Source organism: Orbicella franksi, chromosome 2, assembly GCF_964199315.1.
Source record: "Orbicella franksi chromosome 2, jaOrbFran1.1, whole genome shotgun sequence".
NCBI lineage: Eukaryota > Metazoa > Cnidaria > Anthozoa > Scleractinia > Merulinidae > Orbicella > Orbicella franksi.
The window spans coordinates 39,242,046-39,265,470 of record NC_138146.1 but is presented as its reverse complement, the minus strand read 5'-3'; the positions used below and the strand labels follow the sequence as shown (position 1 = coordinate 39,265,470).

At 38.8% G+C, this 23,425-nt stretch overlaps 2 protein-coding genes across 3 annotated transcripts; both read left to right on the top strand.

The window, feature by feature from the left end:
• Nucleotides 1-29: 29 nt before the first annotated feature.
• LOC145479840 (uncharacterized) lies at nucleotides 30-6,239 on the top strand. Its single transcript, XM_081458301.1, has 4 exons — nucleotides 30-153; nucleotides 959-1,082; nucleotides 3,576-3,653; nucleotides 3,822-6,239. The coding sequence occupies exons 1-4, from the start codon at nucleotides 83-85 to the stop codon at nucleotides 3,897-3,899; spliced, it is 351 nt and encodes a 116-aa protein (XP_081314427.1). The 5' UTR covers nucleotides 30-82; the 3' UTR covers nucleotides 3,900-6,239.
• A 2,031-nt stretch (nucleotides 6,240-8,270) lies between these two features.
• On the top strand, nucleotides 8,271-21,872 carry LOC145479838 (cytoplasmic polyadenylation element-binding protein 1-like). 2 transcript variants are annotated; one of them, XM_081458298.1, is made up of 12 exons: nucleotides 8,271-8,542; nucleotides 8,993-9,062; nucleotides 9,190-9,341; nucleotides 11,312-11,672; nucleotides 12,031-12,153; nucleotides 12,277-12,369; nucleotides 12,661-12,788; nucleotides 13,602-13,716; nucleotides 14,506-14,589; nucleotides 14,664-14,758; nucleotides 17,830-17,981; nucleotides 19,660-21,872. In XM_081458298.1, exons 1-12 carry the CDS (start codon nucleotides 8,438-8,440, stop codon nucleotides 19,697-19,699), a joined length of 1,518 nt encoding a protein of 505 aa, XP_081314424.1. In that variant the 5' UTR covers nucleotides 8,271-8,437; the 3' UTR covers nucleotides 19,700-21,872. The 2 variants fall into 2 exon arrangements, 1 of the variants encoding a protein (XP_081314424.1); XR_014048463.1 differs by lacking the exon at nucleotides 19,660-21,872 and having other exon boundaries at nucleotides 14,664-15,512; nucleotides 17,830-17,905.
• Nucleotides 21,873-23,425: the final 1,553 nt, after the last annotated feature.

The window sequence follows — 23,425 nt, the reverse complement described above, 5'->3', positions numbered from 1 at the left end:
TGTCCCACAGGACAGTACAGTGTACGCTACATGACGATGGACCTAATTCTAACGTGATTTTTCCGCTGCAAAAAATTAAGAAATGGAAGACCAAACTAAATATACGAAATGGCTGGCTCGAGAAGCTCAGCTGAGCCAGAAGCACGAAGAAATGTAAGTTCTCTTTCTTGTTTTAACACCTAATTGACGAGGCAGCGTTCTTCATTTCTCGGGGGTACGCATATAAATTAAAATTGCGCGCCCATTTCAAACATGTTGTCCAAGGTCAGTTCGATGTCGGCGACTAATTTTTATTTTTCGTTTTTTTTTTAAGCTTCACGTATCGCTATTAACTTATATTTAAAGTAACGTAAGTAAGTAAAATACAAGTTTATTTAGCCAGGTTGGTCCGGCTGGTATACAGATTTATTTTAACAAGATGTGAACACAATTCCAATATTTTTCTGTGATTGAAATTGAGAGGCCTCCACTGGTTTGTCTGAGATCTATTATAATCTCTGCGAGAAGTTTAAGGCTAAATCTAGCCTTTTATGTTTCGTGAACGTAAGATTTCAGAATAGTTTTCTGACCCGATATGTCTTTGTGACTTTTGAGAACACTTCTGGGTTTAAACCCTGGGGGAGGGGGGACTCCCATATGAGGTGCACTCGAAGAAATAATGATAAAAAATGCTGTTATTTCAGTTTTTAGTCTCAATTTCCACCAGTCTCCCAAGTGTAAGGGGTCAAATAAAGCTCAATCTACGCCCAGATTGGTCTCTTTTAGGGGTTTAACTCAAATTTTCTGACAAGCATCCCTGACCTTTTCTTACTGGGTTTAAACTGTCTTCAATATGGATCATATTACCTAATTACACTACTTCAACACTGCATACTGTGTATGGGATAAATACGTGTTACTGGAAGCAATATTATAATAATTATGGCTTGTATTAAATTATACATAAAATGCTTTTCAGCCTTGCAAAGCGCGAGATGTTACTTACAGCAAATGAGTCACTTGTGGGAACAAAAGAAAAAAAAATCCAGGTTACTGCAGATGATTTTCATAGGACCAAGACAAGAAATGATCAGTTGGTCAAGGTATGATGTAGGTTAGTTATTGTAGAATGTGTAGTTCCAGAAAATATCCATACCTACCCCACAGAACCAGCGCTCAAAATTAGAAAAAATATCCAAGTTGTCCGTATTCCAAATGCAGGTCAACCTAACCCCTGGCTCTGGTTGTCCTAATGACTGCTTGGTTGCCCTTAAATTATTATGTAATTTGTCGCTTAGTTATAGGTAGTGGAAGGGTTTTTTTTTTTTTTTTTGACGTAGATGACGCCAAGTGGCGCAAATGGCTCCCTTGCAATATCTTTCAAGCAGGATGTTTGCACTTTCACGTAAAAACGTTAACGCTTAGCAAAAGTACTTCCTTGAAACAGAAAGTATAACACTTGCATATTCACGTAAGAGAAATACAGTAACAACAGCAAAAGGCCTGTAGTTTCAATGAAAAGCAGGGGAGTGGCAAACAAAATACACTCCCCTGAAAGATACGATATTATGGTACTCTAGATAATAGTGTAGTTCATAACCCTATAACTGAGCATTGGCAATTTTCGCCAAAGCTGGCTAGTTACTCTCCAACAGCCCCGATAAATTAACAGAATTTTCTTACTGTATAAAATGTATATTTGACAACTTGTGAAGTACTTTCCAACAATGCCTCAGAAAAGAAATGATTACCTATGCACCATAATATTTTTGGGAGGTCTGGGTTTGAAAACATGGCAGTTTGCCGCTTTCATCAACAAACAAAACACCAGATTTAAATCTTTTATATACCTTTTTTTGTTATTCGGTTGCACTTTACAGTAAAGGTTAATACTTCAATTTTTCCTGGGTTGTCCATTGTTATTTTCGTTGGATAACCAGGCCTTTAATTTTACAGAAAAATGGTTGCCCAGACCATTTTTTAGTTGTCTCAGACGACCGGACGACCGCTAATTTCAAGCACTGCAGGAGGGATTTTTTTTCAAGACCCCCCACCTCTGGAAATTCCAATAAAGCTTGATACATTTCTTTAAATGTTTTGGTCTTAGAGAACGCTCAACCCCCAGGAAATTCCAATCCCTTCTGTGGGGGGAGTATGGATATTTTCTGGAACTGTGCAATGACTGACGGACTGACCAAGCCTCTGATTGGACAGATGGATGAATGAACAAATGAATGAACTAACAAACGAATGAATGTAAATGAATGGTGCAGCAGGCAGATGGAGGGTTTTCCTTTCCAGTCTTTTTATGAGTTTTATGGGTCACACAGTACATCCCTCCTAATGACTGCACTTTTAAAGTAGAACAGTTTTCCTAACCAGAATTTTAAGTTTCTGCTCAGGTGCAATGTTTGGGACCCAAATACAATTGAATTTCTTGAAAGTGACCAGCTTAGGAAATTTTTAAAAAAATGGTCATAACTAGAGCTGGCCACGTATTAGAACAGTCTCTTGTAAGTGATACTTGCATAATCAGTAGAGGGTAATCAGTTGTGACAGCTTTATAGCATGAAGCATGGGATTTGTAAATAATTATTATTATTATATGGCTTTGGCTTGTGGCCGATTTAACGCGCGCTCTGATTGGTTAATTGTCACTGAATTGTAGGGCATTATTCTCCCGTAATGCCCACGGGCCGATTACGGATTATGCAAATTAGGAAGAGCCTGGTTCTGAAAATTCAAGCGCATTGAAGCGATGAAAGCCGATTAAAATCAGTACGAGAATATCAGTAGCTAAAAGTTTAGAGATATTTCTTTAATAAAATTTATATAGATGACTTACCAGTCGGTAACCGTGGCGGGCACTAGTGAAAAACAATCAAAGTTTGCCTAGTCTTAAGTAAAGCTAAAATCACTAAGTAAAAAACACCATCGGCAGATCTGCCATGCATCCTGAGCAGAACACCACAAAGAAACTTATAAGTTATCATCTTAGTCACAGCAATTACCGAAGTATTGAACTCCGTCAAAGTTCTCGTCAAATAGATTCCCTCGCTTTGACACAAGCAAGTGTAAATCAGCTTCCAGGATCATCAGATGTAAACAATCGGGCGGTTTCTGTCGGTAGCAGTGTTTCTGATAACTGCAGACGTTCACAAGGCTTGAAATGTTCATCCATAAATCCCAGAATGAAGAAGGCGAAGATATGTTGTCGAAAGCGAATGCGAAGATCGAGTTAAGCTTATTTTGAGCAGTGCATTCTGAAGCATTAGTATTTTCTTTCACCGAAAGACGGTTGGTTTGGACAATTCTGAAGCACTTACTGTCTTTTCTATATGCGTTGACGTTTCGCCCCAAAAGTCGGTCGTTACGGGAAAATCTCAAACCTCGACCTACCGTATTGACCTCGCTATCGCTCGGTCAATACGGCAAGGCCTCAGTTTGAGATTTTCCCGTAACGACCTCACTCTCGGTTATTAAGTAGTTAATAGTGCTGTACTACATGTGCATGCAGTCAGAAATAATCTTGAACTTTTAATTAGAGTTCTATATGCTGTGGATGATGACGTTAATTTTGTTATTTAATTCTTCAGGAGTTGGAAGTGCTTCAAAGTGGATTAGAAAAGAAAGCATCCATCTCTTCCAACAATGCTAAGTTTATTGGCCTTCAGGTCAGTTAATAGTTAGTGTCTTTGAGTTTGATTGTTATTTTGCCTGACAATTTTTCCTTTCTCAGATAGTCGGTGATCTGTGCATAAGAAGGCATAAGGAAGAGCTTGGAGCTAAGAACATCTTCATACCCATACGTCAGTCTAACTCTTAACTTTGTTAACTTCTAGGAGAGTTACTGGAAGTTGGTTGAACAAGAGTTTCCCCGCTGGATAGCAAGAAATAAAGACAGCAGCAAAACAGAATGAGGAAGAGAAGTCAGTAAATTCTAATAAATGAAGTTTATCTACTCAGTTATAGACTGTATTTTCACTGACTTCGCCGCAGCTGCCATCAAAAGTACGCAGCCGGTGGAAGTTAAAACAACGCCTTGACAGAGAAGTGTCTGCCTGTATGGGTAGGTCAATTATTCAATCACCTCAGTGAGAATTACATTTCAAACAGTGGTGTAATGAGCTGCAAACAGAAACCAGACAACTGTCCTGGACTGTTCCTCACACATGCCACATAACTGGAATGCCTGACAGATTACCGTAACTAGAAAAACATTCCTGAATTTTGGCCAAATTTGGGTGTGGTAACTTTTTTGGTTCGCTTCCGAGGAGTACCAGAAAGGTTCAATTAGGTAGAAGCGGCAAACAGGATGGATGAGCTAATGAGCAAATGAAAAAGAGAGTGTCAAGTTAAATCAAGCAATCAAATGGTGTTATAGCCCGCCATAAACCCTGGTAGGACAAGTGCGAGAGGAGTATTCACGAGATTGGTCCAGATGTCAGTTTCCTCAGCTTTATGGACTGGTGGTCAGACGAACTGAGAGTTCATATCTGCTTGTTAAACCGTGAATTTAAACTGTTTCGACTCTATAGGAAATGGAGTTTTGAACGTATTCGGAGGCACAACTAGGAGCTATCAGCCCATGCTTCAGTCTTGGAAGAAGATCTATTGCCGTAGACAATCAACTCTTCAGCTAAAGAGCGCGGGAGCATGCTATGATAACCCTTGTAAAAAAGTTTAATTAAAGAACATTTGTACAGATGTGTTAAAGTGTTCCACTTAACGGTAGCTAAAACGTCAACCGTTGGCATGTCCGGTGAAAATCCAAAAATAATTCTAGGAGCACGGCAGTGTTGTCTTTCCAATGCTTTTAATAACTCTGTCTGATTAACCCCACCCCAGGGCATCGCGTACGGAATGGATGGCTGGATAACCTTTACGTAAAAAGACTCACTCACATGACTGGGTAGAAACTTGTATTTCTTCAGAAGGCTTAATTTATTTGCAAAGTTTTTAATAACTTCTTTCAGATGAGGTATTCTGCTCTGGTTTTGACCCAAGGTAACAACCAGAAGCCTGGCCGTAGCCTTGTATTCAATAATGGACGTGCCAATATAAATGGAAGGCAGCGGACCAATAAGCCGAGCTTTGGAAAGTAACATTACCTTGCATTTGCCAGGATGTGAAGTAAGGCAGTTGTTAACACACTAGGTGAAAAGTTCTTCAAGGGTACAGTTTAGTAAATTACAAGTGAAGTCTTGCGAGGAGCCTATACAGAAAACCGTAGTGTCATCATGATCAGCGTACATAAACGTATCTCCAGATTTAATACATGACGGTAAATCTTTCGTAAACAACGTAAACAAAATAGGACCCATCACCGAGCCCTGTGCTACTCCACGCCTGACGTACATTTTCGAAGATTTTTTTTCCTTTTATCATCGTAAACCGCTTTCGATCCGAAATTTAACTATCCAACCAGGCGTAGAGGTGAATGAGCGTTAATTAATGGCTAAACGCTCATGCATACAGCTGCCAGCCATGTTTTGTCATCAAGCTTTATTTCCAATCTCTTCTATTTTGAAAGCATATAGCTGCAGTCTTGGTCACGTTTTTGTACACATGAGAACTTGCGTACTGCACTGCTAATGTGGCCACAGGCACCTTAAGCTCAAGTTCATCTTGCGTAATGGCGATCGTGGCAAAATTAGAACACTTGATATTAAAATAAATGTTATTTAACTAGCGTGGTGTCCGTATTGGAGAAATATTGGTCGAAGATTTTTTTTTTTTTTTTTTTAGCAGGTTTATGGACCGAGGAGCAGGCGAGGTCTATAAACTTGCAAAAAAAAAAAAAAAGAACGAGGAGAAAGACAAAATAAAAAAGGAAAGCTTCTATTTCTGTTTCTCATGTCGCTTTTGTGACCATTAAACTGAAATTGCTCTCCAAACATGAAGCTTAAGAGATTCCTACTCACCAATGAACTGTTGTTTTTTGAATCGAAAAAGTAGTTCGCCGAAATTAATTCTTGAGCGGTGTAACTTCGCGGTCTATATTGTAAAATTCGGACCGCTAAGAGAACCAATCAGAGTTCTCCTTTTCATCTCGGACCAGTTCAGCCGTGTAACAAGTATAGCAATATGTACGGTCGGTTTTAGGAGGTAGAAATACAAGAAAGCTCTTGATAAAAATGCCTTGTACTTCCACAGTGTATTGCTTGTTGTCTGTTCGCGTTTTCTGCTGATTTGAATCGATTCTAACGAGTTATGGCTTCCTAGGTTTCCTACTCATAGTAGTTTCTTGTATTCTATAGTTCGCTGTTTCATTTTCAAAATTGTGAAACAGGCTAGTAAGTAAGTAACAACTTTATTTTTCGAGTGTAGCACATGACAGTAAAAACTGATAAACCAGTGGCCCTCGATCTAAATTACACAATACTATGATAAATACAGCAAATTAAAGATTAAAAAGACTAGAAAATAAGAAAAAAGTATATACATTAAAATTTAACCATATGAGGAAGTAGCAGATCCCATTAAAATAGTGCTCAATACACATATAGTGTAGAGCTGAGTATATGAGTAATAACGAAGAGGCAAGATTTGCTGTTACTCCGAGTTTCGTGCTTACGCACTCATCAAATACTGTCTGATGAGTGCGTAAGCACGAAACTCGGAGTAACAGCAAATCTTGCCTCTTCGTTATTACTCATATACATTAAAATTTAGGATAAAAAAGACATTTATACACGTTGAAGCTACGCTAAAAAATATTTTTTAAAAGCAGTTTTAAACGCGTTAACGCTGTCTCTCTTTCGTACATCGAGTGGAATCGCATTCCAAAGCTTAACCCCACGAACTTGAAAAGTACGGTCCCCTTCAGTTTCCCTGTTATAACATGGCCACACCAAATTAAACATTCCATAGCGGCTAGATCTGGTCACACTCCTGGTATCTGCATTCCTAGGTAATAGGTTCGTTATATAGCTTGGACAGTCTTGTTCGTTTTTTATGCGCCTAAATATTGAACTACACTTTTGAACATTTACTTCATCCTTCAGTGGCAGCCAGTCAAGCCGTCTAAAAAGCTCCGCACTTCTTTCACTAAAATCTGCGTCAAGAATAACACGAGCTGTACGCTTTTACTGTTTAAAAACACGTTTCACGTTCTCTTCCGTCGCCGTGGTCCATACACGAGATCCATACAACATAAATTAGGATAGGTAATCATACAGTTCCAAGTTCAATTTGGAATTAATTTGCACGAGTGAGCTTTTTGAAAAACTCACAAGTGCAAATTAATTCCAAATTGAACGAGAAAAACCGTGTGATTACTTATTAATAATATAAACATAAAACAATTCGCGTGAAGGAAGTGCCGGAAGATCTCTCTAGAAGCCATCTTTACTCATGCATTCGAGAAAACTTTTTTCAAAGTTTTTACGTGATATCATTGGCTTAGAAAATTTCCTATTGTCTTTCAGCCAATCATAATCCTCAATTTCGATGTGTAATTTGCACTGGTGTTACAGTCTTTGCACTGGTGTTACACTTTTTGCACTGGTGTTACACTTGAACTGCATTGCTCTCAGCCAATCAGAATCGAGTAATTTTTTCATGTATATTATTATAGGCTTAATCAAAGCATCAAAATACAGCTTGCGCTCTGCAAGGGTTTTGTGACACTATTTTGCAACGGCTTCAGCATGACGTTATTTTCCGCCACTTCTGTGTTATAGAATAGTTTAATTTCTGTCATTTATTTGTTCTATATAAACATTCCAAATATACAATCTCATGATGACTCGAGGACGCAATCAAACAATTGAAAATCATTTCACGTCCCCAACAATACAAAAGGAGAACAAAAACAATTATCATAAACACCTCTAATTTATTCTGGCAGTGTAAATATTTTACTATAGAGAAATCCTGTTTACTACGAAGCACATTTCTCTGCCAAATCGCGAATTGACGAAGCAAACTGTAATCAACAGGAAATACACCTCATTGCATTAGAGTAAATTTTCTCCTGTTTTGAAAACAGTGCGAAAAAGGCGCGAAATACTAATACTGTTTTAGGGGAAGCCGATAATAAGTATCTTTTCCCGAAATTTGAATTCTGAAAATCTTAACTAGCAGATATCTTTTTAATGATCGAATTATTATTGCTGGGAAAGCAAAGCTGGCGAGGAATCATTCGTATTATTTTGGCCGGAAACTCTGATTTGTGCCACAGACAGCACCTCTTTTGACAGGTATTTGTGAAGACCAAGTAGTGTGTTTTTCCCTCGTATTTCTCCAGACGTGCAAGATCTTATTTTCTTTCCAACTTAGCATTTAATTAACTGGTACGAAGATGATAATTACCGGGTGAAAAAATTAACTGGGAGTGATAACAAGAGGAAGTTAGCGCCTGACTTGAGTACGACGATTCGATTGGCTAAGAAACAATGACAATATTGACTGACCAATGAGCTGACGTGCACGAGAATCCACAGATTCCACGTGCATGGAGCTTCCAAACCGAAATGATACAAATAGTGCGGCCATGAGAGTCGAGAATGGAGAGGTTTGCCAGTTCCCGACGCTTTCACTTTCAGCCATGAGTAAGGAGGTGAGCTTGAATCTTCAGTTAATTTTTCTCTGTAGTTGAATATTGGTGACAGCTAAGGCAAGCGACTGGTAGCTATTTTTCAAGAATTGCCTCGGTATTTGCCAACGGGCCAGGTGCGGAAGGAAAGAATTCTTTCCGGCTAAAAGGCTGCCTTCGATGTAGTTGTTTTTCTGACTCTAATGAAACGCAAAACGCCAACATAATATTTTCAGCACTAAATCACAGTCACAATCTTACCTTCATCTCAAATTTAAAGTCCAAGAGATAATAAACGTCGATTGAGTAATGTTTTGAAGTTGTTTTGTACACGTTGGTCGAGATAAATAAATTCACAAAGGTAACAATCGCTGTGGGTCAGACATTGAGGTCATCAATTGTGCTCCACTGTTTTTAAGAATTTTTCTACTCTCGCTCAATGCACTGTGGTCATTTATTTCCCTGATATTGTAGAATGCACCAGAGGATAAGACTTCCATCCTGACCCGAATCAATGCCTTGCTGGACTCAGCCCTGGATCCTAGTAAGTAAACTTTCCGATGCTCATTTGAGAAAGTACAAAACTGAAAAATTTACTCAAATCGTCATGTAATTAACGGAAAGGCATGACGCAAAATGTGTCGTTTTGTTCCTTTGATGTTTTGTTGCAGACTCAGCTGGGCGAAGTCTGTTTCCACCTCAACCAATTCAGCAGCCATCCTGTGGGTCTTTCATCGGTTATCCTGGTTTTCAGCCCACACCGCCAGACTCGAGATCTCCAAGCCCATTGCTTATAGACGAAAGGGCTGGCGAACATTTTATGGTAAACGTGTATTGATTAGTATTTAGTGCTGATTGAAGCCGTTTGGAGAAGCTGATCGTGGTCAATTGCGCCCTGTTTCTGACCGCATCTGCTTGATTGCTTGCTATGTTTGTAGTAGTTGTGAAAAAGGCGATTTATGTAGGGGAGTAGAATCGTAATTGTGGCGATGTTAGCAGATAATTTCCATAGTTATTACCGCTGCCGTTGACTTTGTCACTCGTGGGTTTGTGTCAAAGACTACGCCTGTCATCACTCTGAAAATGCTGTTAAATTTGATGTTACAAGAACTTACTTTGATAAAAATTCTGCTGGTGCAGCAATGGACCTATTGGTTGATCTGATAATCAATGCAAAAAAAATTACAGGCAGACATGATAGACTTGTAGTACAGATTTCGGTTGAAGTAGTTAGTCATTGCAAGTCTGGGGAGGGTAACTTAGAAAACTCAGAACAGGATTACTTTATATTTTTTGGTGTATGTTTTAGTGATAGTGAAATAATTCTGCTGAGCCATGTCTCTTAGCATTATATGCTAACCCGCCCCCAGAGACATAAAGTGTTTACAACTGTATTGTCAACCTTCTAAAGTACATCAAACTTTGTTAACTTCCCAAAGTTCCTTTAAGAACAATCTGGTATGGCTTGTCATTTCAACAGAACTTGTTGCTTCCATGGTCCTATGATATTTTGACAAGCATGTGTCTTGCCAATTTATTTTTTCATATTGTGTAGTTCCAGAAAATATCCATAACCCCCACCACGGAGGGAATTTCACTCAAGCCTGCCCCTCTCCTCCCCGGAATTTCCATTTTTTGACTACAAAAATAACTCCCCCACCCACCACCCACCCTCCAGAATTTCCACTACTATTTGTACACCCCCAATACCCTCTAGAAAAATAGTTTTGGCAAGAAAGTGTGTTAAAGTTAAAGTAAACACTCCAAACATGTATTCCTCTGCATTGCACGTCACTGTTAATATTCACGATCAATCATAACATCTGAAAATACTCACAAAGAAAACATTCAGCAGTTTAGTGAAACATGCTTTAAAAGAAAAGATAAAATGGTAACTTGTCAAATTACCTTCCTGTATGACTAAGTCCCTTTGTAAATGTTGTATAATTTCTGTTGAGGGACTGATAAAATAAGTGTGGATGAAATTGACACCATACTTTTATCGTGAACACGAGCATTAACACACTCGGAATGAAAGCCAATTTTACAGCGAAATTACATACAAAGGGACAGAGATAAACAAGAATAGGAAATTCTCAAGTTTGTGAAATCGTAACATTTCTACCTTTATAAAGAAAGTTATTTTTACAAAAGAAATTGACTGCCACTTTGAAGACCAAAGCTAAAACAAACTAGGCTAGTCACCAGTGCTTTAACAATAAGTAATGGCAGCCATTTCCATGCAACTGCACATTTTTCGCATTTGTTAGCTTCCAAATTGTTTTTTGAAGAAAGAAAATGTATTTCAGATATAATGCGATTAAAATACCAGTATTCAAGCCACTATTTTTTCATGTGAAAGTTGTACTTATTAGATAAGAAAGGATTTTTGAACAGCTAGATCGACACTTGGATCCGTATTGAATGGAAGGACCTCTGGAAACTAAAGCGATCGTCCACCCACCCCCCCCCCCCCCCGGAAGTTCCTGGGACTTTGACCATATTTTTCACTTTTGTGTGTTTCTGGCAAATCTCTTTTCAGTTGACATTTGAGTTAATGTGGTCTCCAGTAAGAATAGTGGCCTAACTTTAATGCCTTTTGTGTTCATATGCATGTGATATCAGGACACTTTCAGTTCCTCTTGCCTGCTGGATACACTGACCGTTATAAAGGTGGACTTTCCCCAGTATCCCAAACATCCTGCTCATGCATGCATGCTTAGTATGGTCAAAATCCATACATGAAGTGGTCCTAGACTAAGTAACAAGTCAGGACTTTTGTCTTTATTTCAGGGTAATTTCATGACTGGCAGTACTCCTTTTGGAATGCATACGCCACCAGACAGTCTTCCGTCTTCTCCACTTGGTGCATTTTCACCATTTGGAGCATTTCCTTTCTCACCTCTTTCTCCTGTGGAGTCGGATTCCAGTATTAGTCCCTTGAGGCATTCATACCGCAGCCCTATGTTCCCCCGTTGTCAGCCAAGACAAATTGGGTTACCTCCTGCAGCACTTCAGCCAGCTGAGATACCATCAATGGGTAGCCTGTTTACTGATCCTCGGTGGACTGGTGTTAATCCTTTGTTTGGAATGTGGACTGATCCTTTAGGTGTTGATTATATGCAGCAAACTGGGCTTGCACAATTGTTACCAGGTAAAAAAAAAAAAACAGGTAATTGCTATGAGTTATCTTTCATTTGTTTTCATATGGCAGTAGCTAAACTTTGCCAATAACATGATTAAAGTTTGTGGTCACATAAAGTGCTAGTTACAATGCACCAGGAATAGGAGTTCAAGAACATGTGGTAAACTGAAGTTATAAGCTGAAACCGTAACATGATTCTGAGCCTGACTGCCCAAAATTGCAAATTTTCTTTGATTGCTTTGTCTGATAAATACAATAGGACACCTTGATACAAAGAAAACAAGACCAACTATAGAACTCTGTCAACAAGCCTCGGTGTCATGTTAATCTCATACTGATTCACTTTTCCTTATTTGAAAATGGCAAGTTACTGACTACAGTAAGGTGAATATGAAAAAGTGGTCAGGACAACTACCTCGCCGTAACTATAAGAATCCAAGCTACTCAACCAAAGTTTTCCTCGGAGGTGTTCCTTGGGATATTACAGAAGGTAATTAAACTTTATTAATAGTATTTTGTAATAGTTGTGATATTGTTTGGCATGTTAGAGCTCCATTTTCTTATTCGCGATTTGCCAAAATAAAAGTCATTTAACACAGACTCAAACTCTTAGCATCTCTAGTGATGTCCTTTAAACCTTTTGGTTCAGTCAAAGTGGAGTGGCCTGGGAAGGCTGATGGTCGACATCTGCACCACCCTCCTAAAGGTGAGGTCTTTCTGTCTTTAATAATGTCTTTATCAAATTAATTCCATACTTAAGGGAAATGCTATGTAAATTCTGATTTTCACACTTATCAGATGACATCGCTGATAGCTATGTTGACAGACTTAAATTTAGGGTGGCAGAGACTTGTTGAACAAATGTAACAAGTGGTCTTTCTTCCTTCTCTTCCGCCAATTCCCGATTGCTTGTTAAGAAGTTTGAGCCATCTTGTATAGCTTTTCTATTCACATTGGACCCAAGATTCTAATTTTTCTTCTATGACTAACATTTCAGGTTATGTTTATCTGATCTTTGATTCTGAGAAATCAGTCAAAGCCTTATTAGCTTCCTGCACTCATGATTTCTGCAATGGTGGAGATTGGTACTTTAAGATCTCTAGCAGACGTATGAGATGTAAAGAGGTAACTATGGCTTATTAATAATTAACCCATTGACTCCCAGAGCTTTTTGCCAAAAATGCATTTTTTGGACATTTTGGAGATTTTCAGGCTGGATATGGGCCAAATTAGCTCCAATCTACTCAAAAAGGCTGTTGCAACATGACCGCATGGTTTTCTATGCACTACCATCGTGTTTTACGACATTTTTGTTCAGGCATGCAAAAAAATTCCAAATTTTGAGTTTGAGTTTTTGGGCTAGAAAGTGACCTATGTCTTTAGGCATTTCCTTTTTTTAATTTTTTTCCTCTTTCCTTTTTCCCCTTTTCTTATCTTTTTGCTGCAGTGATTGACCTTCTACTGGGCTCTCTTCCAGTTCAAAAAATTCTGAGAGAGTATCATTGAGACGGGCAATTTTTACCACAGAGTAGCCACATGTAGTCGCAGGAAATTTTGCTCTGAGTTTTTCACTCCAATTTCTGTGCATTTTTGTGCATACTTCAGGCTCCATTGGGCCAATCACTCTGATCTGGGTATCATCAGAAAGATCTTTTCGTCCTGCAGAAGTTGAGTATAAATGATGGCAATTTTTGGTCAAAGGTGATGACGTCAGAAGTGGAATAAAGGCCAAGGCTCGTACGGCCGGTGATGGGCGGCACAGGAGTCAATGGGTTAAAACGTGGTTCGAATTGATCACAGCACTATCAGTCACGTACTTCTTGTTAGAGTTGCTCATTAGCAAGGCATTTTGATTTAAATTGTCAATCAGTGAACAATGGTGTATTGCTTATTGTTACCATGCCATGTAATCATTAATCAATTTGCTTGTGGGTGCAGGTACAGGTGATTCCGTGGGTTCTGTCTGATACAAACTATGTGCGTGGTCCTCATCAAAGACTGGACACCAGCTGGACTGTGTTTGTAGGTGGATTACATGGTATGCTAAATGCAGGTATGTCACATGAGTATAGATGAAATTTGAAAATTTGAAGTTCTGTCTCAAAAAGGTGTTTTCATGCAAAAGGGGTGGGGTATACAGTACACGTGGTTACTCTGTTGGACTTCAATTGCACTGGCCTGCTGCAGGTGCTGACCTAGGTCGGTTTTTTTCTTGAGCAAGACTCTTGGCACAACCTGCCTAGGACTAGCATAGCCTGCAGTAAGTTAGAGTACCAGTTCTAGCTTGTGCTTAAGTTAACTGTTGTAAGTTCTGCATGTAACTCTTGTCCAAAGTTACTGTAGTCTGTAGCTTGTACATATAAGTTAAGATGGCTACATACTCAGTTGATAATAATGCCATGTGAGTTTGGAAGAAAAATTGCCAGTCAAAAGTTAAGAACAATATATGGGTGGTGAGCTATTTGGTGAACAGACCTAAGATGATGAGGACCATGTGTACTAAAGGCATCAGCAGTCAACTGTCGATCAATAATCTCAATCAATACCCTCGATCGACATCTCCATCAATACTGGATCGACATCCCGATTGATACTCAATCAACACTTGATTGAAGGTCAATCAAGGGTATCGATTGCGGATATCGATCGACATGTGACTGCAGATGCCTTTAGTACACATGATCCGTTGTTGAAGCATCCAGACAATAAACAATGCAGAGAGACAATCCTTTCTTTCAACAGTAACAGAGAGCTTTATTTTCCTCAGCACATATGACATGTTAAACTATTAAATCAGATGACATTTTGTATGTATTCATAGCATGGGTTTTTGATATTTCAGAGGGTCTGGCTTATATTATGAATGAGCTTTTTGGTGGAGTTGTCTATGCTGGCATTGACACTGATAAACATCGCTACCCTATAGGTAAGTTAATTTATATATTTGTGCCATCAAGCAGACACCACAAAATAGTCTCAATTTTAATGTTTTCATCGCAGGTTCTGGTCGCATTACATTTAACAACCAGAAGAGCTTTCTCGATGCTGTCCGTTCAGGATTCATTGAAATAGAAACACCAAAATTTGTTAAAAAGGTGAGTAACTTGTAACCTTTTATGACAGAGTAATGTCTCTTCTGTAAGAGACACGATGAAGACAGCTGGTGCATATATTAAACTATTTAATATTTCAGTGTTTTCAAATTGAAATAAAGTAGCAGGAGGAAATCGTACAGTAGTTGGCACACATCTGGCTCACAATAATTAAGGGCGGCCATGTGGGGAAAAGTCTGGAAGTGGGTTACCCATTCCTGTGTGAGGGAGATGTGGTGCTCACCCAGGAAAATTTTGAAAATCTGTTTGCATTGAGATGCTTTTATTTAAAACTTGCTGAATGCAAGAGTAGTCTCTTTGGAAGTTCACGTATAAGATGCTACGTAATTCTAGTCATTCCTGTGGCATTTGAAACTTTTTTTCCAGTGATATATTTCCTGCCACATACATGAAGTATCAGTAGAAACTCGGCGATCTCGTTTCGTTTCTGCTTCGAATTTGTGGGGTTTTTTTGCCTTAAATTCCGAACACTGGCGTTAATGAAGAGTTTTATTACTCAGGCTTCCATAGGAAAGCCCAAGTCAGAAAATGCAAGCCGTTGTTGGTCGCCAAAAGGGGGGTCATGGTCCCAGGCATTCCATGCGTAGGCTGCAGAAACTGGGGACGAGAACGCGACAGTCACAGATTGCGGTGTTTTGGCAAGAATCCCGCTTTATACGTTCATCTCACATACAAAGATGTCGATCGTTTTCGGATAGGGTCGGTTCTCGAATTATATCGCTAGAAAGCCAGCCAGGTAAGCAAAGGTCATGCTTGAAATGTTCTTGTGAGATATCAACTGGGCCGATCGCGGTATGAGTTCAAACTAGGAAAGCACAGACAAAAAGTAGGCAGTCAATGACTGCATGTAGCTACTGCTGTTATTATTTAGAACATTGCATTGAAACAAATCATATTGCAATAAAACAAGCTAAATATGAAAACGTTTTTGGACTCGTAGCTTATTGAAAACCTGCGACTTGTTTCTTGCACTGCGCAAAATATGTCGATCTCCAAATATGTAAAGATAACACTTTCGGTAATTTGGATTAAATATCTTACCTCTAAGGTAGTTGGCTTTTCTGGTATGGTGCAGGAAAAATATTGTATGATTTTAGAGACAAATTGTACGGGAAAATTAAAAATTCGATTGTGCAAGGAATTGTGTGGGACTACTGACGCACCAGTATTTTTGCAAAGTCCTAGGGAAAATCTGCATTGACGATAGTTTAGCCAAATTTACTTTACCAGTAGTTCAAATATACTTAGCAGTCTTGGCAATCGCCAATTCTTTTAGAAAACTGTGTCTGACTGCTAAAGAAAATCATGTTGCGTGACATGAACTAGACGAGTACGAAACGAAAATGAATAGCAGACAGAATGCCGCATCTTCCCTTTTAAAAGTTCCTTTTTAAAACTACTCTCTTGATTCAGTAAAAATATGTAGCTTGAATATTTCTTCAGAAACTGCGTTGAGGGTAGCAAATTCTCGGAAGTTACTCGCAAAAAACAGAACTTGAAAGTTTATGCAAATTATGTGCAATTTAATTTAACGCCTTGTCGTTAGACTGTTTTTTATGCCAGGAGTTTATCATGATTTGTTTTGGCTCTCTCGAAAGAGATTATTCGCCCTCTAAAGGAGACATGACTCTGGAAAGGGTTTAAGAATGTAACACGGCAAAGATGTTCAGCTGCACGATTCACTTGGATTGCCACACTGTGTACAATGTAATCGTCCTAAGTTGTAAAAGACCTAGGCCTGGAAAATTCTTTGCGAACAAGTTCTCCATAAATGCGTAGACAGCTGTGCTTGATTCTTGAACCAAAATGGTTTAAACTCACAACTTGCGATTGGATTAGGAGGACAGTCAACGAAGCAACTTGAGTACCAGTAGTAAATATCTTAGCGAAAAATACCCTGATTCTTTTATGTTTTTATTGTCTTCAATACGCATGCTCGTAAAGTACGATTTGATCTGTGGTACCAAGCCAGAGTAAACGCTCTTAGAGCATCTAGTTGTTAAGAAACCTTTCAAACCGTTGCTTACAAGACATTTGGAGCACTTCTAATCTTAATGAGTAACATTTCATGACGAAGACTGCCTTCGTATTCAACACGTGGACGCGCAGAGGCTAGGTCAGTTTGTTAATTGTTTTATCGTCGCTTTGAAGACGAACAGCACATGATATTTCTTTGTAACCTGTCTGTTATCTGTTTGCCTTTGTGACTTTTCAATAGTAAGGTAATGAAAGACGGTATAGTCTGTTGTCTCTGCGCAAATTTGATTCATGTACTACGCAACGCCTGCCAAAATTGATCTCGCTTCGGAATTCAAAAGGCCTATATTATAGCCACACTGTTACGTTTTCACCTGTTCATTTATTATCTCAGAAAAAGCAGATCATGATTACGTAGGTGAATTAATACAGCGTATTAATTAACTTTGTGAAAAAAAGTAGCCGGTGCAAATGCTTGAAGCAGCCAGTGACTTGTGTCAGGTGCCGGCTAATTTTGAAAACCCTGTATTTCCAAGTTTTTGAATCAGTCTTGGCTTGATCAGACCAGGGGGTGAGGGTGAATGCTTAACTTCATATGAGGAGTCTCTCCCTCCAGGCTAAAGGCATCTATCTTAGACAGAAAAGGTAACCCATTCATATATCTTGTGTAGAAAATGATTAGCTGGTGCTCCACTCGATATACACAGCAGCCCTTAGACTAGACATATTAGATGATTTGTTGGTTGTTAAGTGGGTTTGTTCAGGATATTTAAAATGGACTTTTAAATGCGTAAATTTATTATTGGTAGTTTTCCTTACGTTTTCGTCTCTTCAGCTCCTATAATTTTTATATTCTCCAACTTGATAAGAGGTACAGCCTCACTGTACTAGGGAGTATCCCAGGGAAAGAAGGCCTCGTAACGTTTACTTGTACAATGTGATTTATAAATTAAAAACTACTTATACTATGTGGAGCAAATTGCTTGTGCCATAAAATTGTGTGTTGTAGATCATTATCTGATACATGGCTACATTTCTGGATTGTATTTAATCAGTGTTGCTCATGACTTGTTTAGGTCCAAGTTGACCCATATTTAGAGGACTCCATGTGTGACATTTGCCATACTACCTCTGGACCTTTCTTCTGCCGTGAAGAGTCCTGTTTCAAGTATTACTGTCATTCATGTTGGTTGTGGCATCACTCAATTGAGGGTTATCGTCAGCACAGGTAGTAAGGCCATCTTTAGTTAAAAGTTCTATTTCCACAGGTGGCTTGTTGCTTTTTTGCCTCCAAAGTTTCGCATGTTTCATTTCATAGGCTTTTCCTAAAAATAACATAATACTCCTCAATGTATAAATTTCTAAGCCTAAGCAGGGCTTGACTTTCGGGAAAAAACCTTGGGGTCAGCTGGCTCCTAAGTTTTCAGATTTGGTCGCCAGCACAAGTATTTTAGTCACCAAAAATTTTAGGCCCTTCAAGCGGTTTATATATTTCCATGAAAAACGTGCTGAAATGGCACAAATCGTGTGTTATTCATGTATAACCAGTTTGTCATTTTTTGTAAGGTCATCCCCTTATTTTTTCATTTAGCGTCGAATGCGTTTCCTGATACTGGGTCAGTTGTTCGAAACAAAACCTTTAAAAAAACCACAGGTCTCTGAATAGGAGGCCTGGTACCCCAGTATCATTGCTGTGGAGCCTGGAAACAACAAGACATTAACCCAAAGTCAATAAGGCAGAAAAGTCGGTTGATGTTGATGAAGTTGTTGTTGGTTAATTCATACTGCAAAAAATGTTCCTGGTTTTGTTCCTGTTTTTCTCTATGCTGTTGCAATGCTCATTTTTCAGATTAAAAGAGTTATTTAAAGTGAAAAATGGTTTAACTACATCTTTACTTTTTTTTGAAAACGCCAAAAATTTGGGTCGGTTAGACGACGCTAAACGAAAGAAAAAAAGAGGATGGCCTGAAGTTACAGGGAAAATGGCTAAATTAAATTCTTTGCTTTTATTTAGTGAAAAAGCCTCCATAGAATGTTGTTCATAAAATATTTCAAAGTGTACTTCACAAGAAGAACACCGTCCGTTTCAAAGGCTGCATATGTGAAAACTGAAAGTATAGTTTGGTATTCAACATTCATTCTACTCATAAAAAGATGAGTATGAAGATTTAAAAGAATAATTAATACAGTGGAACCCCGCCTTACGGCCACCCCGTTAATACGGTCGCCTTGTTATTACGGCCACTTAATTCTGGCCCGGCAAAAAGCTCGGTCAATCATTGTCTCATTTACAGAACCCCTTAATACGGCCTCCCTGTTAATACGGCCAGATTTTTGTAGCCCCTTGGTGACCGGATTAACAGGGTTTCACTGTATACCTTGGGGGCCAGCTTGGGGGCCAGCCTGGGAACCAAGTGTAAAGAGTTAGTCACCAGTGAAAGAAATCTGGTCGAATTGGCGACCCCAGTGGACACAAGGTCGAGCTCTGTCAACCCCCTCCCCCCCTTCCGTCTTCCCCTCCGCCTATCAACCTCCCAATCCCCAGGATTAACCATGGCACTTTTTTATCCTGGGCTACTGAAAAAATGGCTTGGGTTCCTGAAAAATGTCCTTTTAAGGCAACAGCCTTAATCCATTACTTGCTCCTGTTTCAGGCCTGATAGTACAGACAGTACTATCAGGTGGGTTGTAGATTTGAATCCGACCCAACTCGAGAGGAGTTTTTTCTTTGTCCTATGTGAGCTGTCAGTCCTTTTATGCTGACAGAAGGAAATTGGTGATTATTATCAGCATGTACTTGTCTACAAATTTCCTCCAAGTTATTTTTTTATTATACTCATGCTGTATGGCACATTACTTTGCTATATTTGCTCCCTCTATTTTAAAGTAACTACGATCTGTTACAGGCCTTTGACTCGTACAAGCAAGAGTGGAACAACTCAGTGATTCACTACAGCCTAGCGACACATTGTACCTGCCGCAAGCCAGCTGCTTACTAGACTTATTGCATCTGACTTGCAGAGAAAGATTGTCAGCTGTGCTTTAATATTGGTTTCTTTTTTGCTACGGGTTCAGTCATGTAATGTGAATGTTCTGATTGGTATTTTGAAGTACAGTTGTTGAAGGTTAAAGTGTTTAAGTTCTCCTACTAGTCTAAATTTCTTTCTAGTCCTCAGGCAACATCAACATGCGGTAAAATGTTTCCTTGCATTGACGTTGACCGTAAGCTATCATGTTCTGGTGTTAATATGTTGAGCTGGGGATTACAAAGTTACTCAACACCGTTTTGATTTAATTTTTGTTATGAATTTAACAAAAAAGCTAATGATTTACTTTTGCTTTGTCTATCACTTCCAGTTTTAGCATTTTCTACACATTTCTACTGCGTGATTTGCAAGTTTAAACATTCATGATAGGGGTTTTTCTTTGAAAAAAGAAACTATATTAAAAAAACCTACAATTTTTGTGTCCTTGTTGAGGCATGAAAAATTCGCATTTGTCGTTTGTTTTCTAGGCTATATATGGCTGTGAGATGATCTATGTTTTGTAAACTTTGACAGTTGTATTTGACAGCATTTTGCTACCACTGCCATGGTTTGCTTAAACTTGCTATCATTCTGTTTTTGATGGATAATCTTCGTTTTGAATTATTTTAGTTTTGTATTTGTTTTAGGTTATCTAGGGCTTTTTTGATTGTTACGATGTCCACATGCTTTGAGTGGCAGTTACTGTTTATTTTTGCGCAAATAGCAAGCTACACTGCCTGAGCCTAGTGTTGTTTAATTGCATCGGAGAAAGTCTACTCCTCAAGGGCTGGGCCTCAAACAGTAGGAGTACACTCTTTTTATGTCTATTTCCTAACCTCAATTTTTTTTTATACTGATTTGTGTCATTTTCACACAAACACTTGTATTTCTATCGTTAACTAATTTCTACTTATTTTTTTTACTAAACTGGAGTCTGATTTATTGGGCACCACAATTTGCGCAAAATACTTGTACATAGTTTTGCTGGAGTGTTTTCTAATTTTCAACTTTTGAATGCAAGTAATTTACTTTGTCTTGATATAGCTTCTTTTAACTATAATTATATGACAAAAGGTAAAAAAGGGAAAAAAAGAGCTGTTTTTATCCATAATTGGAAAAAAGAATTGAAAAAAGTTTAATTGTTGTAGTGAATTACACTTGACACGTTTGGATACCATTAAGTTATTGAGGTTACACTTATTTAGACAAAAAGTTTCATCCTTGTTGAGTATAGCGTGATAAAATCGTTTTTTAACTTAGAAAACAAACGGAACAAAAAAAACGTATATGTAGAAAGTGTGAAATGTATTTATTTTTGTACCTGTTATAAAGTAGGTGAGCTTTTTATTGTTGGAGAGATGGTGGAGAGCTAATATAAGTATAATTAACTATTTATAATGTTCAAGTATGATAAGCTAAAAAGTTTTGTAAAGAGTTCTCATTGGTAAGTTATTTTTTGGGCATGTTAATGTTTTTGTTTTGAGAAATATTGATGTGCTCTTGGCAAAAGTTGTTATTGACAGGATCTTACATGCCTGTTGCATCATTGGTGTACAGATATTTAGTATATGAGAAGACTCCTTGGTAAAAACTAGGTTGTTTTCTCAGATTAAACTGAAAAGCCTTGTTGCATTTGTGTGGTTGTGTCTCGTTACCGGCACCCCTAATCGGCCCTTCTATTTTTCACAGCATATCATGTATGTTGTGAGGTGAAGGATTGCAGGGTGATGAATTCTTAATTATCTTTTGGCAGTCTAAGAAACCTATCTGCTGCAGAGCAGACGAGATCAATGTTTACCCCAAGTGCGAGGACCGTTTTTGAGCCTAGGAAAGCTTAAGAAACGACGACGGCGACGCCCAGTCAAAAATGAATTTATATTTTACTAGCGAAATTCGCAATGGTCTAGATCTCTTCAGTACACCAATGGCTCAAAAAACTTGCTCAGGTTAAAATTGCTATGACAATGTTCAATACCAAATGGAAATACGAGACAGCCGTTGTCGTTCGCGTTCCTCTGACTGTGCAGAACTTGGTCATTTCACGTTCTTAGGGAGTCGAAACCACGACGGCGACGCCGAGGACAACGTCGATTAAAAATGAATTTATATTTTACCTAAGAACCTCGCGATACTCGATTACCACTGTTAAAACTAAATCCGGAACACGGCGATAAATTTGAAATAAAAATTTAAACAATTAGCCGTGGTTCACGTTCTCCAGACAACGCAAAATTTGGCCATTTCTCGTTATTAGGGAGTTTTAAAAGAAGCTACGCCGGCGACGCCGAGGAAAACGTCGATTAACAAGTGAATTTATATTTTACCTACGGATCTCTCGATACTCTTTAAGTCATTTGCTTTGTTTAGCACTGTCAAAACTATCACGAAACTGAATGTTGGACACAAATTTGGAATAGAAATTTAAAACATTGGCCGTTGTAGGTTCACGTTGTTCAGACAACGCAGAATTTGGTCATTTCACGTTGTTAGGGAGCTTAAGCAACAACGACGACGATCCCGAGGACGACGCTTAGTAAAAAATGAACTTACATTTAACAAGCGAAATTCGCGATTGTCTAGATCTGTTCAGTATGCCAGTGGTTCTAAAAACGTGCTTAAGCTAAGTATGCAACGACGGCGTTCAGTTCCAAATGGATATACCAAAAATTAGCCGTCGTCGTCCACGTTTCGTAGACGACGAAGAACTCGGTCATTTCATGTTGTTTTGCAGAGGACAGCAAAGAATGTACAAAGATTTACAACGCACGCGCACAGCTTTTGTTTTTCTCATTAAACCTTTTGTTTGGTGACGTTCTCGTTGCCGTCATCGTCGTGGTTTGCTTAAGCTCCCTGTTGTCTTGCAGAGGACGGCAAAGCAATGTACCAAGAATTATAACGCACGTGTGCAGCCATTGTACTGCTCATTAATTCTTTTTTTCAATGCCGTTGCCGTTGCCGTCGTGGTTTCGTAAACTCCCTCGTGTTTTGGAGAGAACGGCAAAGAAACGTACAAAAAATTTATAACGCACGTGCGTAGCCATTGTACTCAGCTCATTAAACCTTTTGTTCGGCGGCGTTCTCGTTGCCGTCGTCGTCGCGGTTTGCTTAAGCTCCCACTATCTTCTGAGTTCCGTTCAAGATAGGCTAAGACCTTCCAAGGCACATGATGATCAGTTGATATTCACCTTTTGATTGTAAAGGACTAAGCAAATACTGCTTAAGGCTAGATTGCAGAATACCCGGCCAATAAGTATCTAATCCTTAAAAAACTACTCGCGCAGTCGACGTGTTCTATAGCGCCTAGGACTAGATAGGTTTCTGACGCTAGAAATATGTTGGATAAACAACTTATCACCAAAAATGGTGCTCTCTTTTCATTACCGTACAAACATGAGAAGTTGATTCAGGCGGCCGTGACTTCATAAATTCCCCATTTTATTTTAACCTCTGAATACTCTATTCTGCCTTAGTGCTCATGAGCGGCTTAAAACGGCTCAAATCAGGGCTCTTAAATGTAGGGGGCCTTTTTCCGCCCTGGGGCCCGTTTCTCGAAGGTCCCGAAAAGTTTTCGCACCCGGAGAGCCACAGCAGAATCTCGAAGTTTATGATTACAGAGCTGTTTCATTCACGTATTCTTAATATGAAC